Below are 19,616 nucleotides of genomic sequence, written 5' to 3'. Positions count from 1 at the left end.
GGGCTATACCCATAGGTTGGGAACTTTCAAAGCTTAATGAAATACTTTTTCATGCAATGCCCAAAATGTCAAGGTAGTACTTTCTTTTGAAAGTCCTGATTTGATATAGGTACTCTACTGTCTATGTTAGGATGCTAGGAATACATTCTCTACCACTTGAGTATTTGTGTACAGAACATAGTGACACAGGGTTACTACTCATTTCCACTTCTGTTCTAAAAGACTATGATGAGAAAGAGCCATGTGACAAATTACTAAGTCTGCAAAGTGGTTCAAGACAGTGTTTGCTCCTTTCCAAATAAGAGAATTACATAACTTGTTTATATTTAGTCCTTTTCCTTTTTCCTGCCAGGAAGCTCCCATCATTTCTAAAATTTCACTATAATAATCATATTGGATTTATAGTTTGCAAAACTGTTTTTTTTAATTTCTTTCTTAATTATGCATCATTGATTTGATTCACTTAATATCACTCTGGCAGTACTTGAAAAAAACCACTTCAAATATTTTAGGCCAAGCCAAAGAATAACAAAAGGAGGCAGAAAGTACATTAATCTAAAAATGTGAATTACAAGGTGCCTCTTTAGTGCAGTAGGTAGTGTGTCAGTCTCATAAAAATCTGAATTACAGAAACATTCCCATGCAAAGTCAACACATGGCAGAACCATGACCCAAACGAAACCAAAGGAATGACAGAATAAAAAGTGCTGTATAAGCACAAAGTCATTTCTAGGGATAGTAAAATTAATGAAATGGAAAAAAGATCGTAGGAAATATTTTCACGTTGACACAAAAATAACAGCATTATTGTCATTTAATATTATTCTGATTATTTTATAAACACCGGGAACAGAATTATTTTTGTACCCCTTTTTTCATAATACAGTCTTCATACTGATTATTTGAACACAGTTTTTAAGAAAACAGCTCTTCCATGCAAGAAATAAACTTCTTCAAAATTATAAATACTTTGACTTATACCCAATAATTTTCTCTCAGCTCCTAAAAGTTTGGGATGTCACAGCTCCTAATGTGATTTAAATAAAACTCTTATTTCTTATTATTACAGGTGTACTGTACATTAAAAACTAATTTATATATGTGAATGCAGTATCTTGCCTAATTAAGTCTCATTTTGAAAGTTAAAAAACAGGAAGAATATGATAAATCATATTAAATAGTTGATTTTGCAAAATTCAGATACTCACTACTATACTGACCTTCTCCACCTATTGTAAAGGATGAGCAAAAGTAAAATCTAAAACTGAATCAATTTCAGTCACATGTAATTTTACACCATTTTCCTCTTAATTCTTTATTCTTTCCAAATTATCTCTAATTTGAAGAATAATGGTCATTTCATTTGTTCATTCTGTATTTCAAAATTTGAGATTTTAAATTCCACATTAAGCAATATGGTTTTATAAAATTTAGTATTTCAGAATTATGTTAACAAAAGAATAAATGAAACAAGATGGGATTGGGAGGGAGACAAACCATAAATGACTCTTAATCTCACAAAACAAACTGGGGGTTGCTGGGGGGAGGTGGGATTGGGAGAGGGGGAGCGGGCTATGGACATTGGGGAGGGGAGGCGAACCATAAGAGACTATGGACTCTGAAAAACAACCTGAGGGTTTTGAAGGGTCAGGGGTGGGAGGTTGGGGGAACAGGTGGTGGGTGATGGGGAGGGCACGTTTTGCATGGAGCACTGGGTGTTGTGCAAAAAGAATGAATACTGTTACGCTGAAAAAAATAAATAAATAAAAAGGGAAAAAAAAAAAAAAAAAAAAAACAAAAGCCATGGCTTTAATATTTTCTAAAAAATTTTAAAACTTCATGAAAAGAAAATAGTGAAAAAAAGAAAAAGCACCTTTAAAACAAAATGAAACCTGTAATAAAAGCTGAGTTCCAAACAGCAGAGATAACTCTGAAACCACACTGAAGAAAGATTATTGCTATATATTATATAGTATCACATTTCACATAGAGTTCACATAAAACTTTCCACAGAATTTATAACAAGATACTTATTACTACCTTATATCCAGGTCCTAACTGATGAATTGCGAATATCTGCGCAGGGTTGAGCGCTTCACTGAATACATACACGGCACCAAGCTGACCACAGAACACCCTATTTGCATCAGCAGTTTCTGAAGATCCGAGAAAGCACTTGTCATAGCTCTATTTTTAAAAAGTCACACACACAAAAAAAAAAATCAATGTATTATTTTGCAATGATAAAATATTTAAGGATATCTGCCTTCACTGTCATGAATACCTTAAAATATAATAATAATAACAGAAGAAAGCATCACTTAAGACTTTATGGAGTTTTTAAATAATAAAGGCCAGCTAAAGACTGTTAGAAAAAGTGTATCAGTTAAATATTTTATATCTATGGAAAAGCAAAACAAAACAAATCATCTATTCAATAATCACTTAACCACTATAGAAATGTTATACTTAAAGGCAAAAGGGCTTATAATTTTATTTACAAAAGTAAAACTAATTTTAAAACTCTAATGATTTAACAATTGTCCATATATAAAGAGATTCATCTGAATCAGAGAATGACTATTCCATATGTTAACCATAAACACATAAGCCCTAATTTTTGAAACTATCTAATGTCTCCCCCAGGGATATATATTCCTCTATCTCTCCACACTAAGTCAAGGACACAATGAAAATCACTTCCCTCTCTTCCATGAGTAGGCATTATGCAGAACCAATCAATAATGATCACCAAAATCTGCCACCTAAAGCACATGGTATGGTGCTCTCCATCGGGAGAGTTCAAGACCTTAAGAAGCCACACTTATGAAGACCCTTCCTATCTCTGCTTCTTAAAAATCTCACCAAATATTAGGCCCCAGTTTCCTTCCCCCATCCTCACAGGATATTACACACCTTAGCACTAATAAGCAAGACATTAAATATATATGGTTTTCCTCTGGTGCCTCAATAAAATGACAAAATATCTGTGAATGAATTATGAAGACAAAAACTCATCAACAGATACCCAATCTGTAATTAAAACTATAGGAATTGAAGAATTTATTGCATAATGTTATGTGTACATATGTGTTACTGCCCAGACCTCTCCATTTTTTGGTACACTACTGCAAATAACTTAAAAATCTAAGTCTTTTTTTTTTCTTTTCTTTCTTTCCCTCCCTTCCTCTCTCCCTCCTTCATTCTTTCCTTCCTTTCTTTTTAAATATAACTGTAGAGTCAGTGACAGTCAACAAAATCTCTTGGCTTTCTTCCACTCTATAGTAAAAAGTCTCCCCTTTGGAAGGCAGATATGAAGTAGAATTTCATCTGTGTATTCTAATTCTGCAAAATCATTCTCAAAAATTGACTGTATCTGGCCCAACTATGAGTTTCTAGGGCAGAAAGAGCAAACTTGTTCTATAAATGAATAGACAGTAAATATTTTAAACTTTTCAAGCCACATGTGGTATCTGCCATATAATCTTTTTTGATTTTTGTCTCAATATTTAAAAAAAGAAAAACCTCTAAAAATGAAAAAAAAAAAAAAACAAAGATTCTTAGGTCATGCAAAAACAGGTCAAGGTTCACATATGATCTTCAGGGGGTTCTCTTGACTTAGGCCAAAAGCTATGGACTGTGCACACAGCATTATGTAGAAAAAAAACCAGAGAGAACAAGAGAGCCTGCTCTTGAGTAAATTAAAGTCTGGAGAGATACAGACAATACTAAGAAGTGAATTTTGTTAAAAAGATGTAAGTTTTTGTAAAACCAGGCATGCTGGAATGCTCGTATATTATTGGGTTTGAAGTATTTTTGGCACTAGAAAACATCTTTTCCTTTGGTTCTAACAGGCCAGGATAATGACAGGGAAAGCCGAGAATAGAGCTCTTGAGGTTTTAACTCTAGATATTCTCTATCCAGAATCCAACTGCGTTACCTCCCTCACTGGTAACAGGCAAGTCAAAACTAGTATTGTTTGTTATTAACAAAATAAATCATTTAATTGATCTCCCTACTTCTGTCATTTTTTTCCTTCAGAATATTTTCAATACTGCAGCCTGACTGACATTTTTAACATATGAACCAGCATTACATCACTCGTCTGCTCAAAACCTTCCAAAGATTTTTAATGTTGGGTAAGATGGGAAAGTCCAGGTATTGTGTCTGCACATAAGGCCCTGCATGATTTCACCGCTTGCTTTCTACCTAACCTTATCTCTTAAACATTATTCCGTCCATTCCTCCCTCTGTTCTAGACAAACATTGCTTTTTCTTCAATTAACTTTTCAGTTCTGTCTCAAAGACTACACTCACTGCTTCCAGCAAATGGGATATTTCTCCTCAATATTCACATGACTTGCTCCCTCAACTATTCTAAATTCATCTCATACCATCTGGCTTCCCACTTCCCTACACCTATAATTTCTATACCTAGTCCCACTAAAATTTTTTCCACAGCATTTATCATACTGACTACAGGTTATATTTATTCATTTTGTAATTAAAATCTTCCTATCACATCCAAATAAGGTGCAAGACACAGTTTTTAACTGATTGAAATTTTGGAAAGAATAGAATACTGCATAGATGATTTTGACCTAATACTTAATTTATTGAGCAATTTTCTTTTTTTTTTTACCACTAATTGTCTATTTTAGCAACTTAATTATATTAAAGACCTAAAAATTCACTTAAAAGAAAATAACTTTCCAAGTGCAACTATTAAGTTCCTTCCAAACTATTTTATTATACAATTCATGTTATGAACAATGACAGATCACACACTCAAAAACATTAAAGCACAGATTTTAAAAAAAAAAAAACTTACATCATTTGTGTTAACATGCCAAGCCATATCACCATAGGATACCAGCTGCCCATTAACATAACACCGAATTTCACTGTTCCTCCATCGATTGTAAATGTGGACAATGCTGATCATGTACCACTTAAATAAAAAAAAAAAAGTTTAAAGACCTTAATATGTCATGTTTAGTTATTGTCTAAAAAAGCAATCATAACATTCATAACACACTACAAGAAATGCTTGAAATAATAACAATTACACATTACTATTTCAAGTTCCCCCTTATTTCTCACTTTGCAGATGGAAGAAGTGACTCATAAAGAATAAATCTGTGATGAAGACAAACCTAGAACACCTTGAACTCCGGAATGATACTCCTTCCATTATACTAAGATCCAAATATTATGGAAATACAATATATTTGTGTTCATTCATTTAATAACATGTATATTCTGCCAGACACCACAAATGCCCAAGTTTGACCAGACAGAGCATAAGTCTGGCTCTCCTGAATTTCATGGTATAATGAAAGAGACACAGATTAGATATATAAAGATATATAAAATGATGAACAATGAACTCTACAAAGGGGAAAAAACAAAACCACTGTAAACTGAGAAAGAATAACCTAGGATTCTACTTTGGATTGTATGGTCAGGAAAGACCTGTCAGAGGAACAACATTTTAACATTTATAATAAAATTTAGGTGATTTCAATTCCACAATTTAGATTTATTAGGTCCAAGTATAATTATATATTTTAACCTAATAATGTGTGACTATGCATTAAGAACCTAGGAATGAGTTTATATTAAGTTTTAACTTTATAGCTCCTAAGTTCAACCAAAAGCATTTTAAGTATATACTTTGATACAGAATGGTTTAAGTTCTGTAACAATTTGTGGCTCCAACCCTTACTCTTTTGAAAGTTAATAACCTAAGGCTGAGACTACAGAAATATTTTTCTAAAATATAAAAAAAATTCAAAAATTTACAGATACTTGAACAAGTATGCCTTCAGTGGTTAAGGAGGGAAAATTAGATTTAGTTTCCTCCCCCAAAATAAAAATATATAATACACACTTTATTTCCCCAATTTCTTAGAAATACTATTCAATTATTTCATATAGCATATTTTGAAAAACATAAACCTATAGTAATAATTCCCAACCACTAAAATATTAGTTACTTCAAGGTGTCTGAAAAACTTTGAACAAAATTCAATTTCTTTCATTTTGATTTAGAAAATAAAAATTGTGCACTCAAAATTCAGGGAAGACAATAACACAAAAGACATTGTTCCTCAATTATAGAAATAAAATGTCAGGTCAAACTATTGAACCCTAAAACATGGGCCTTTTTTTTTTTTCCATTTTATTTATTTTTTCAGCGTAACAGTATTCATTGTTTTTGCACAACACCCAGTGCTCCATGCAATACGTGCCCTCCCTATTACCCACCACCTGTTCCCCCAACCTCCCACCCCTGACCCTTCAAAACCCTCAGGTTGTTTTTCAGAGTCCATAGTCTCTTATGGTTCGCCTCCCCTTCCAAATTTTTTTTTTTTAATACACATATAATGTATTTTTATCCCCAGGGGTACAGGTCTGTGAATCGCCAGGTTTACACACTTCACAGCACTCACGATAGCACATACCCTCCCCAATGTCCATAGCCCTCTCCCCCTCTCCCAATCCCACCTCCCCCCAGCAACCCCCAGTTTGTTTTGTGAGATTAAGAGTCATTTATGGTTTGTCTCCCTCCCAATCCCATCTTGTTTCATCTATTCTTCTCCTATCCCCCTAACCCCCCATGTTGCTTCTCCATGTCCTCATATCAGGGAGATAACATGGGCCTTTTTTAAAGTTGTTTTCATTCTAGGTAATCCTTAACTCCAGTTATTGCAAACTGAATCTTCACTGGATCAGAAACCAATATATATGTTTGTCCTGACTAAAAGCAGAGGAAAATCTTTAAAGTCAGTCATTTAACAACTCATATTTCTAAATACTATGAAATTATCAGGCAGAAGCCATGAAAATGGAGCTTTAAATAAATTTAAGAAAAATCTTATATTTTTACATTGTACGCATTTTACATGCATAAAAATTCAAATTTACCTATGTTACCCTCACTGAGTTTGAAAATTTTCCATCAGAATGCCATTGGTAACACAGGAAATACAGTCTTTATATTTTGGAGTAAAATTTTTCGAAATTTCAAATTTCTCAACAGAACACACATAAATAAATGTCTTTAAATAGAAGAAGACTTCCTGCTATCCAAATACAAGTTTAAGATAATGTTAGGTGTATTATTATAGTTACTGACATACCTAATATAGAAAAGTACTTACTTAATAAATATTTATTGAGCTCTTTTTCCTGTGTACCAGATAATTTAGTGTACTGGGCCAGAAAATACAAACTGTAAATTCATACAGATATAAACTGAGTTTCCAGGTTATCAGCTCTATGGCTTCTGGCAAATTATTTAGCCTCTCTGAACCAACTGTCTAAAAAAGGAGGAATAATACTCCTACTTTATGGAGTGACTGTGAATATTACAGATAATAGACAACATATGAAAATTATAAGGAACAGTTCTTAATACATATTTGGCACCCATAGAAATAAGATAGCATTAACTAAATATATATTCATTTTTTTATGCACTATGTCCCCAAATGAGATTTTTTCTGCTGGAATTAACACTATTTACTCCTCAGGGTCATTCACTCATTCAAAAAATTTACTGAGCATCTGTTTCATGCCAAGTATCACCCAGACTGCGGGCATACGAAGATAACATATAAACCCTTAAGGAGGTTTCACCAGAAAAACACAAAAACAACTATAAAACCATCACAAATATCTAAAACACAGATTTGGGAGCAAAAGAAGTAATGACTAACTGAAGGCAGAGGGAAAAGAAAAGACAAATGGAGAAGGAAGGCTAACAGAGAAGTCACTAGAAGAGTAAAATGAAACTTAAGATACAGCTTAAAGGATGAATACAAACTGTTGCGGAAAAAGGAGGGAAAAAAACATTCCAGGCAGAAGAAGCCTAATACTTCACATTATAACATAGAGGCCTGACAAAATTTTTCTCTACGTTTAGATTTACCTGCAATAACAAAGACCAGCTTGTAAAGAGAAGTGTAGACACCTTTAGTAATTGGACTTTTTTTAAGCAGGAAAGTGAAATGATCATCTTCATAGTTTAGGAAATAACCAGCAATAGTGAGTGAATGGGTTAGTTAGGAAAATGTGGTTAAAGATAAAGCTGAGAACTACTGCAAAGGTTCAGGTAAGAAAACTATAAAAGCCTAAATTAAGACAAAGGCATTTGTAATTAAAAGAAGAGAGATAGGGACTAATTAACAGAACTGATTGAAAGTGATGATACAAAAAAGACAAATGTAAGGTGGTTTCCAATTTTTCACTTAATTTGGTTGTGGTACCATTAACTTGAGATAATTAATACAGTTAGCCACTTAATTAGCCAGATAACAAGATGTAGAATAACAGAGTTTGCTTTTGGTCATAACACTGATATTTGATAAAACTGATGAATGAATAAATGAATGCAGAGTTGAATGAGCGAACTGATATCAGTGAAGATCAAAGTAGTTTCAGGAAAATTAACTTTTCTGTTCTCTTTTCTCAGTATATCAATATATCCTTTATATATAATAGACAAATGCCTTTTCAATTCCAAAGAGCTCAACCTTTGACTTGATATTTTTGACTTATATTTTTAAAGAAATGGGAGGAAAGCTGGAAACTGTGTATCATATGATAGTATGTACATCTACTGAGGTCTGCATTTAATTAAGACTCAAAAATAGATCTATAAAAGAAGAACAAGAAAAAAACCTATAATAAGAATTCACAGGAAAGGGACGCCTAGGTGGCTCAGTGGGTTAAAGCCTCTGCTTTCAGCTCAGGTCATGATCTCAGGGTCCTGGGATCGAGTCTCGCATTGGGCTCTCTGCTCGGCAGGAGGCCTGTTTCCCTTCCTCTCTCTCTGCCTGCCTCTCTGCCTACTTGTGATCTCTGTCTGTCAAATAAATAAATAAAATCTTAAAAAAAAAAAAAAAGAATTCACAGGAAAATATTACATGATAATTATACAAATACCAACAGTAGCTAACACATAGGTGTTAACATAAGGTCAAACATCTGTAAGTAGTACAGGTAAGAAAGCAAAAGTTTTAATATAAACGTTTCTTTTTGAAAGGTCAGTTAAATACCTTATTAAACGATAACGATTTAGCTAGGGCAACTTCTGGAAAAATAAGAAAAAAAAAAGAATGTATTTATCTTGAATAATGAAACAATAAAATAAAATATTTATGGTTTTCAAGGTTTATGAGAATCTTTATAGGTTTTTCAAAACCTCTATCACTCTATGGCCTTGCAGCGGCCAAGACTCCTTAGAATCAATGTATATAGAGCTGCTACAAATGGGAATGTATCTCTCATAAGGAAATAGCACAAAAACAAAAACAGAGAACAAATGGGTTAAATTGCTTTTTATTGGTTAATGACAATTTTATTTGGTTCTTAACTTCACCCTAACTTTCCTTATTCATACTCTTCAAACCACTGTTATCTAAACTTATCTGATGAAAAAAAAATGACCTAGAGCATTTGTTAAAAACATATTCCTAATACGAAAATTATAATTCTAAGAAGCTGTATTTATTACAAATTCCTGAGGAAATTCAAAATAGTTTGGCACATCTGGCAAACTCTTCTAGGTATCATCTCAAATCTAATAAGTCAGAATTTCTGGTAGAGGGACAACTGCAGTTATAGGAACTAACTGTGATTTGTATCAAGAAAAAAAGAACTTCTGATCTAATATAAAAATTTATTTTGAATCATTGCTTTTTAAGCTATTTTCCAAGTATATATTAATGAATGATTATTACACTGATATTCTTTAAAATAGCTATTACTATTGCTTAAACAAAAAGCAAATATTTTTATTAGACTCAGGTAAAATTTTTAAATGTATATTTGAAAAGCCCATCCAAAATCATAATTTCATCAGTACATGTCAAAACACACACGGGATCATAAGCAAACAAGAAAACAAACGAAAAAGAAAAAGAAATGACACTCCCTCTGCTATATGTGGGCTCATCATCTGTTATGGTTGTTCCTGTGGATAAATATTCCCGTGGGTAAAATGTAGAGTGTACCCTAAAGAAGGTAGACAATCTCACTGTCATATATCCAAAAAAGACCCTCGAACCTGGAAAGGGTAACTGGCATTAAACATGTGGAAATAGAAACTCCTATTATTTCTGTTTTTTTAAAATTCAGAACTTTCAAATGGTTAGTTACTCTTACACAAAGATGGAGTCCATTAAAATATTTTATACACACACACACACACACACACACACACACACATATAAAATGGAACATCTCTCTAGAAAAACCCCAGGTAATAGCAAATTATATCTTATAAATCTAGTTACATAGTTACACATTTGTCTGCATTTTCTCTTGTTATTTTTTATGTTCAGAGTAGGCTTTTAAAAGTACATCTCAACCTGGTCTCTGAATATCCATATCCTACTAGATATTAAGCAAAGGTATATTTAATGGGCCAAAACATTAGCTGTAGAGCAACATTCCCTCCTTGAAATCAGCATTATTGAAGAAGCAGAAATCACTGCAACCTGCAATCTCAGGAAACAAGATTCAGGACTACCACAGGATTAACCAGAACTCCCTCAAGAAAAGTCTCTCTGTATTACCAAATTTGGAGGTTTAACACCTGACCTTTTAAAAGAGCTAATTATCTATAAATCCACAGTGCATGACATGTACATATATAAAAACTACCGTGAAGTCTGAATCTCCAGTCTTAAAACCTGGTTCTAATATCTAAATCAAATGAAGTCAGAAGAAGAAGAGGGAAGAAGAACAAGAAAAAGGAGGAAGAGGGAAAAGGGAAGAAAAAGGGGAAACCGGGGAAGATGAAAAGGATAAACAAGAGGAATTAGAGGCAAAAGAGGGACAAGAGAATATTGAGGAGAAAAGTAAAGGAAGAGGAAGAATAAGAGAACTGTAATTAAAGCAAAATTTCTGCAAATGCTCTTCATACATAATTCCTCAAAACTATAATTAAGTAACAAAGTTCACATATAAGTTTGCCTTTGAATAAACTTTGAATTAATAATGTAATTGTTAACTCTTTAATATTGTTTTCATAAACATGCTAGAAATTGAAGACACTGTATTATTTCTATATAACATATAGCAAATTTATATATTCCATAAATTATTATATATGACATATACAAAATTATGTACAAAAATTTTAGGATCTAAATAAAGATATAAGAATGTGTCAGTAGTTAGGATTCTAAGTGACTATATTTTCCATTAAACCTGTGTAAAACACCTTGTCAAAAAGAATAAAATCTCTCTTAATGCTCATGGATAATGCTCCAATTCTCTACAAATCCAATAATTAACTAGTTTTTGCAGTGTACATTACTGTGCTAGAACAACAACAAGAAAGACTGGTAAACTTTTGATTTTAAAAATGTATCACATAGGGGTTCCTGGGTGGCTCAGTGGGTTAAAGCCTCTGCCTTCGGCTCCTGGTCCTGGGATCCAGGGTCCTGGGATCGAGCCCCACATCGGGCTCTCTGCTCAGCAGGGAGCCTGCTTCCTCCTCTCTCTCTCTCTGCCTGCCTCTCTGCCTACTTATGATCTCTGTCTGTCAAATAAATAAATAAAATCTTTAAAAAAAAATGTATCACATAGTAACAACCACATTACTTGGCCTTTCTTACTCCTGCCACATGGAAAAGGTCCTTGGCATACTGCCCCAGAAAGAGCACTGACCACAATAACACCCAGGCCTTCTTTCTCACTTTATCAACGGTAACACCTCATTTATTTTACACCACTAGAAAATAAACTGCTCAACAGAAATTAGCTGTCCAGATAAATAGAACCTACTCCTTCAGGAAACAAAGGGTTCTCTTTGGTTGTTAAAGCATATTTTATTCATTTATCCAACATATATTATTAACAATCCACCAAGTTCAGAATTCTGTGGCAGGTTTATGAAGGAATACAAAGATGAATCTAACACATAGCTTAGTTTCAACAGTTACTAAATAATGCACATATAAATGAGTAATAAAGATTTAAGAGAAATAATTGCTGTAAGAAATACTGAAATAATATGCAATGAGAGAGATTCTATTGGAAAGCAAGGAAATCAAGGAAAGATTCCATGGAAATGGTGTTATATGGAATGGAACCTAACAATAAGGTGGGATTTGAAGACCAATAGCCATAAGTGAGGAGACACATAAATGCTTTCACACCAGAGACTGAACATTTGAAAAGAAAAAGATAAACACTGAAACATGTAGAGTAGTTCAGTTTTGACAGAATAAAGAGGATAAGCAAAAAGCTAAAAGTGACAACCTGAGGGTTTTGAAGGGTCAGGGGTGGGAGGTTGGGGGAACAGGTGGTGGGTAATGGGGAGGGCACGTTTTGCATGGAGCACTAGGTGTTGTGCAAAAAGAATGAATACTGTGACGCTGAAAAAATAAATAAAATGGAAAAAAAATTAAAAAAAAAAAAAAGCTAAAAGTGAAATCCAAATCATGAAGGACTAGGCTAAGAATGTTAAGTTATTCTATAGTTAGTGAGAAGCAAATGACCGGTTTGAGCACTGGAATAATATGATCATGACTATAAATCAGATATTAGTATATAACATAGTTTGGGAGAGGAAGAGACAAAGGATCCAAGCTAAAGAGAGAAGATGAAGAATTTAAGCAGCAACTAAGGAATTTATTTAAAGACATGTATTACAGAGATACATAGTACAGGAGTGGAAAGTTGCACTGATACCATGATCAAAAAGGGGATGAAGAACAAAGCCGATTCAAGTCCCCACTATCATGAAGATAGTAGTCTTTGGCTTTGATTAAGCAGCTTAATCAAAACAGGGGACTTCAGAACATACTGAATATGGGACTGGAAATGTAAATTCAGTGTTACATTTTCTGTAAAAATGAGGGGCCAGAAACACATTTACATGGCAATATCTTTGGTAGATATAAGAACAGAGCTATAAGATATAACAGAGCTGTAAGATACAAGAACGGAGCTTGGAGGTAAGAATAATAGTGGAAAGCTTATGAAACTGAATAAATATTTCCAAAAAATTACATCCTCCACAAAAGCAGGAATGTTATCTGTTTTGTTCATTGTCATATTCCTAGTGCCTACAACAATGTCTGGAACTCAGTAAGTACGCAGTAAGTATTTACTGTAAGAATGCCATAGAATAGATCCCAGCGAGCAAGTAAGTGAGACAGACACTGTGAAAGGTCAAGAGACTGATCTTTTTATGCGAATAGTTAGACATAAAAATAAAAAGAAAATGCAGACAAGGAGAAGAGAAAAGCACTATGAGTCATAAGAAAAATCAAAGAAAGAGAATATTACAGAAGTTATAAAAGGTGAATTTTAAGATGGGGGAATGGTGAATTGTGTCATTCTCAATAGAAATATTTACTTACACCTACCTTACGTGGTTGAAAATCATATTTCACACAGTGCTGAAAACCTTTTCCTTTAGACTTCAGTGATGTGACTATTAGACAGTTGCCAACGAAGTGAGCAGAGTAACCAACTCCTTTGCTAGTACGAAAACTGTAAAGAAAACTGAGAATAGTAAAATATCCTCTGATACAAAGAACTATATTTCTAAAAATTATTAAATAAATAAAATATAAAACATTATTATAAAATGAAACTCATTTCCCCATAGAGTAGAAGGGGTATTACATGTACCAAAAAAATATTAAACCATAAAAGGTTTAGAACAACTAAAGAAGAACTTTAAATTGAGAAAATAGACTATAGATCAAAAATCTTCTGAAATTTCAAGGTAAAATATCACAAATACATAAAAACAGATTAAAGGCCAATAAAAGCCTACCAAGTAGATTTCATTTACCTTCCAGGACCCCTGAAATTAGCAAATACAGACACCATTTACACAGCTACTCTTTTCAAAAACAACTTACTCCCAATTCTATTATATCTTTAAAAATAGCTTAAAAATTACCAAAAAAAAAAAAAAAAAAGTTAGAGCCAAGGTTGATAAATGATGTAGGTAATCAAATAAAGGAGTACATTTTTAGTCAAAAGAAGAAAAAGGACGTGTCTATGAAATACAGTTATTTTCTTCTAAGGGAACATACCTCCTAGCTGTGAATTTAAGCACAGTATTACAAAAATTGTAAATGCTCTGCAAAATAAAGATATTATTAAAATACATGTATAATCTGCCAAAATGACCGTTCTGAAATTCAACCCATTTATGTTTGGAAGTTCAGATGTTTGTTTAGACCTCCCTTTCCCTACTATCCTTATATATATAATCTTTTATAACAGAGCTTACGATCTGTTAATAGTTCACATTTTTCTGCACTCACATTTCTGAGGCAGTCAATGTACAAAAGTGCTTAATAATTCTCTCATTAAATCTGATGTGACAGGTACTACTGTTATCTTCACTTTACAGTTGAAGACACCAAAGCACAGGATCAATACGTAGTGAAGACTTAACCCCAGGCAGTCTTATTTCAAAGCACTGCAAAGATTAAATGAGGTAATACATGTAAACATTTACAATGCCTAGTGTATGATAAGGCAGTCAATGAAAGTTTGATGTTCTCATTACTGTGCATTATTGGTAAACTAAAATAATCAAGCTCTCGGTCCTTACAGGTCAACCTATCTGGGTTTATCAACCTATTCTGTTAGTTATCTGTCAAATAATTACTTTTATTATTTGTTATTTTCTTGCACAGTAGTTATCCCTAATATTTTTAAAGCATATCTTAATTATGTTCATAGAACAAAGAAACTAAAAAGGCAAAGTAATGAAATCTGGAAGGACTTTGGGTTTTTTTTTTCCTCCCCTGGGTTGGGGACTTGCATGTCCACTAACAATCCCCTTACTAATCTATATTGATGTGGACTAGAGAAAGGGGCTTGTAAACCTTGACTTTCTAACGTTACCGCTAGAAAAAAATAATGGAAAAAAATAAATAAAAATAAATAAAATAAATAAAAATAAAGGAAAAAAAATAGTGACGCAGGTTGCCTAAAACCAATAGCAAAAAATGAATAAATAAACTGGCATGTCTTTATGGTTTTAACATATACTAATGTAAATATAAATATATATATTTTAATATATATATACATATACACACAAACACAAACACATTATACTTAATATGTTGCCTTGAGACTGTTACATATTTATAAAACTGAAATACTTAAGACGAAAGTATGAAAATTAAATACATTACTTACCAATAAAGATAAGGTTTATCCTTATCAACATTAATGTTATTTAATGGATCCATACGAAACCAAGTATTTAGGGTGAAGCCATTCTGATAAGGCCACTTTGCAATAGGAGGCAATGCAATTGCCTACAAGGTAAGGAAAAAAGAAAAGTATCAGCTTAAGAAAATGTGATAGTAACCAAGGCCAAACAAAGCCTTTACAGATCAAAAAACAAGGAAGGTATAAATATCAGAAAATCATGGACTTATCCCCAACCAATACACTTTCTGTGTCACCAGTTTCAACATCCAGTCCACTAGACCCTAAATTAGAACTTAAAGATTGCATTAACCTAAGAGATAGAGGAAAGAATTTGAGCCAAGCTGCCCTTCAAGTTTTTTAGACCTACCACTCTTCCACTAAGAAAAAGACAGGCAGTCCAAGAGAACATTTGTTATTACCTCCATATTAGGACTGAAAGAGCCCTAAATCACATACAGTTGCAAACACTAGTGAACCAAATTACAACGGAAAAAAAAAAAAAGTCTTACAAAAGAAAAATATAATCTTAAGTGACAATGAAATAATACTAGTTTTTGTTGATCTTGCTACAACTGGTACAAAACACACACCTGAGAGGCTCTAGAATAGCATTTGTCTCAGTTTCATTGTGGACATCCAGTAATTCCATGGATAAATAAGGATATTTATTTATGGCCAACCTCTTCAACAGAAGACATTCTCTGAAATTTAGTATGTAACAACTAGACTAAATGTTTAAGGGACCTGAAATTGCCCATTTCTAGAAGGTACTCTTCAATCTGGCTCCTACCTCTATACCAACCAAAGCCTTCTGTACAGAGTACACTGTATCTCTAACCTTCTCCTATTCTTTTTAGCTAATGCATATATCCTCCTTTAGTCAATGTACAAAAGCTAACTTTGTATAGTACTTTCTGATGTGAAACCCATACACATTTACATCCAAACCACTTGTGCCCAATCTCAACACTCATTTCTTAGATTCCTTACATTTCCTTCTGATCCCTTATGTTAATAGGGTATCCTTTGGGATACCTTTGTGATTTTGGATTTAAGTTGTCTTTAGTCTTCTTCCATATTTCCTTCTAAAACAGTCTGGGACCCACAGCTGGATGTTCCTCACTGTGTCCAATGAGTCTACAGGACTCCAAAATCTATACCCTTCACTGTCCCCTAGTCCAACAGACTCCAAAATCTATGCTCCCATCTATTTAATTTCCAAAAGAAACAATTCTGATGGTTAGATGGAATGCTTTCAGTAAACTATTTCAGTGAATTAGAAGAATTCACTATTTCCTAAATTAAGCAGATTCATGAAACATGATAAGCATGAATGGCAAATCTAAATAGAATATCCATAAAGGCCACAGATCACATAAAATGTCATCTTACATATGCCATCCACCTTTACATACCCCACTCTATAGAATTCCATTCCAAACTGCTCATATGAAGGGAGCATAGCTCATAGAAACGCACCTCCGCTGTATAAAATATAATTCAGAAGGCCTACTCTATACGGTTACTTCAGAGGGAAAGTAAGCAGTGTCATAATTTTAGTGATCCAAAGGCACTGCTATCAACAGTGGTCCAGACAATATGTACCCTCTTGTTACTATCATGCTCATCCAGAAGTAAATTATCAAAAGCACTGTAATGGTAAGGATTTTAAAGTCAGTTCCCATCGGAATTTTTCAGTAGTTCAGTACCAAAGATAACACACCTGGAAATAAGCCAATGCACTGCTAAAAAACAAAACAAAACACTGGACTTAAGGTCAAGCAAATTTTAGTTCAGGCTGTGACTCTGCTTTATGACCCTGAACAATGTAACACTGCTGAGGCTTTTTCCACAAAAAATTTAATAGCAATAATATCATTTATCTTATACATAGCTTTTATGACTCAAATAAAATAAGAGTTGTAAAAGTTCTAGTTCCTTCTTTGCTTCCTTTCCTACATAGACTATATTCCTAATTGATATTACCCTTCATGAAAATGAGTGATACAGAGAAAACCAAGAAAGAAGGAGTAGACAGTCTAAGTCCATCAAAATTCCCTGAACGAAAATAACTCAAACATGCACCACTAACAACATATAAGTAAAATTCTCTCTGTGTGTGTGCATGCATGTATGTATAAAATGCATTACATACTGATAGAAAATATTCACAGACTTCTGGTAAATGGATCAAATATCTAAAAACAGGATGACTTGCAACCCTATTGAAGAAATTCAAATCATTTATTAAAACAGTTTAAACATTCTGTTTTAGCTAGTTTTGTTGATTCTATCAGTAAGACAGTAACTTGTTTATATTTCTATTAAAACACTTGGCTCTTCCCACTCCTCAAACTGCTGTCTACTAGATGTCAGATCAAGAAGACTTTTATAAAATATATCAAAATATATGTATGTATGCAAATAAAACTATTACATAAATCTGAGAAAACCAATACCTTCTTAGGGACAGTGACACTGTTTTCTCTGCTAAGCACCACAACGTACATTTGATATGTGCTCCACCCTAACAATCTGATATGTAAAATTAAGAACTTTCATCTGGAAAGAGATTTTTAAATAAAAATAAAAATAAAAATAAAAATAAAAATTTAAAGAGATAAAGATTATTTTTGTTTCAAAATTTTAAATTTTCCTATTTTTGTTTCACAATTTTGTTACAATGGAAAAATTAACTTAAAAAAAAGGTTAGTAACAAAATATTAAGGAAAAAAAACTAGGGGAATGGTTGATGAACTGAGAGGCTACAAGGATACTTATGCACTAATAACTGAGGAGCAAGAAATATTTACATGATCTATACAACTTATATAGTACTTAAATATGGGAAAAGTGTATTATTTCATTACAGGCTCACATTAACACTCTTCCATGAGAAAGTGCTAATATTTTACATGAAGGTAAGCCAAGAAACATTAAGGCACTAGTCCTCCACAATAATGAAGTAGATGATTCTGAAATCAAAACCAGTTTTCTAGTCAAAAGTTAGACATACTCTCTACAATGTTACAATGTTAGATAAAAACGATGAAATCAAGCAGACTGAGAATGTGAATTCTTTGAAAAGAACAACAAAATGGATAAACTTCCAGCTAGATTAATCAATTAAAAAATCCAGTGTCAAGAATGAAGGAGGAGGCATCACTAAATATCCTACAGACATTAAAAGGATAAGAAGGGAATATGATGATAAACTTATACCAATATAGTCAGCAACTTAGATTAGATTAACAGGAAAAATTACTTGGAAGACACAAACTACCAAAGCTCACTCAAAAGAAGATAGAAAACCTCCCTATATCCATTAAAGAAATTAAGTTCATAGTTTAAAACCTTCCTACAAAGAAAACTCCAGGCCCAAACAGCTACAATAGTGAATTCTAGCATACATTTAAGAATAAGTAATATCAAATCTACATAAACTCTTTAATAGAAAGAAATAGTTCCAAACTCATCATATGAGGAATTACCCTATCCCCAAACCAGAAAAAGATATTATAAAAGAAAACTACACCCCCAAATCACTCATAAAAATAATTGCAAAATTTCTTAGCATTACATTAGCAAGTCAAATCCAATGTTGGACAAAAAGATTAAAACATAGCAACCAACTAGTTTTGATCCCAGGAACACAAAGGTTGGTTTAACACTGAAATATCAATCACTGTAACTCACTACATTAATAAAAATTAAGAAGAAAATCCATATGTTCACTTCAATAAAATCAGAAAAACCACTGGACAGAATTCGACACTAGTATCAACATATTGATGATTAAAAAACCTCCCCGTATATAGGAAGAGAAACAAAAGATATTTAAAACTTAATGCTAAAAACTGCAAAATACTGAAAAATCATAGAAAACAAATAAAGGTAGAGATATACTATGTTCATGAACTGGAAGACTCAATAATCTCTCCAAATTGTTCTATAGATTTAACATCATAAAATCTAAATCACAGTAAGCATTTTACAAAAGTTGACAAGTCTATCCACATGTATGAAAATGCTATCTAGAGTAGCCAAAATTATTTTAAAATAAAGACCAAATTTGGAGTACTCACACAACCTGACTTCAAGAACTACTTACTATACAGCTACAAAAATAAAGACAATCTGATATTGGCATAAACGCAGAAACAGAGGACAAAGGAACCAAACAGAGTTCAGGAACAAATCCACACAATCCATAGCCAGATAATTTTTAAGAAAGGTGCCAAGGTAATCCAATGTCAAAGGACTCTCTTTAACAAATGGTCAAGAAAACCATTCAATATTCATATGCAAAACAAACAAAACTTTAACCTCCAACCTTCTGTCATATCATATTTTAAAAATTCACACGAAGAGAATCACAGACCTAAATTTAAGAGCTAAAACAA

The 19,616-nt window shown here is 32.9% G+C and overlaps 1 protein-coding gene across 6 annotated transcripts in view; it reads right to left on the bottom strand.

The window, feature by feature from the left end:
* NBEA (neurobeachin) overlaps nucleotides 1-19,616 on the bottom strand; it is a 687,041-nt gene that overhangs the window by 578,916 nt on the left and 88,509 nt on the right. For all 6 annotated transcript variants that reach the window (XM_045977917.1, XM_045977919.1, XM_045977920.1 and 3 more), the window contains exons 5-8: nucleotides 15,196-15,317; nucleotides 13,392-13,518; nucleotides 4,832-4,951; nucleotides 2,041-2,187 (exon numbers count right to left, since the gene is read on the bottom strand). In XM_045977917.1, the coding sequence (XP_045833873.1) occupies nucleotides 2,041-2,187; nucleotides 4,832-4,951; nucleotides 13,392-13,518; nucleotides 15,196-15,317 (516 nt within the window). The remainder of the gene's footprint in view (nucleotides 1-2,040; nucleotides 2,188-4,831; nucleotides 4,952-13,391; nucleotides 13,519-15,195; nucleotides 15,318-19,616) is intronic.

This window comes from Meles meles, chromosome 14, assembly GCF_922984935.1.
Source record: "Meles meles chromosome 14, mMelMel3.1 paternal haplotype, whole genome shotgun sequence".
Lineage (NCBI taxonomy): Eukaryota > Metazoa > Chordata > Mammalia > Carnivora > Mustelidae > Meles > Meles meles.
This window is presented reverse-complemented; position numbering and strand designations above follow the sequence as displayed.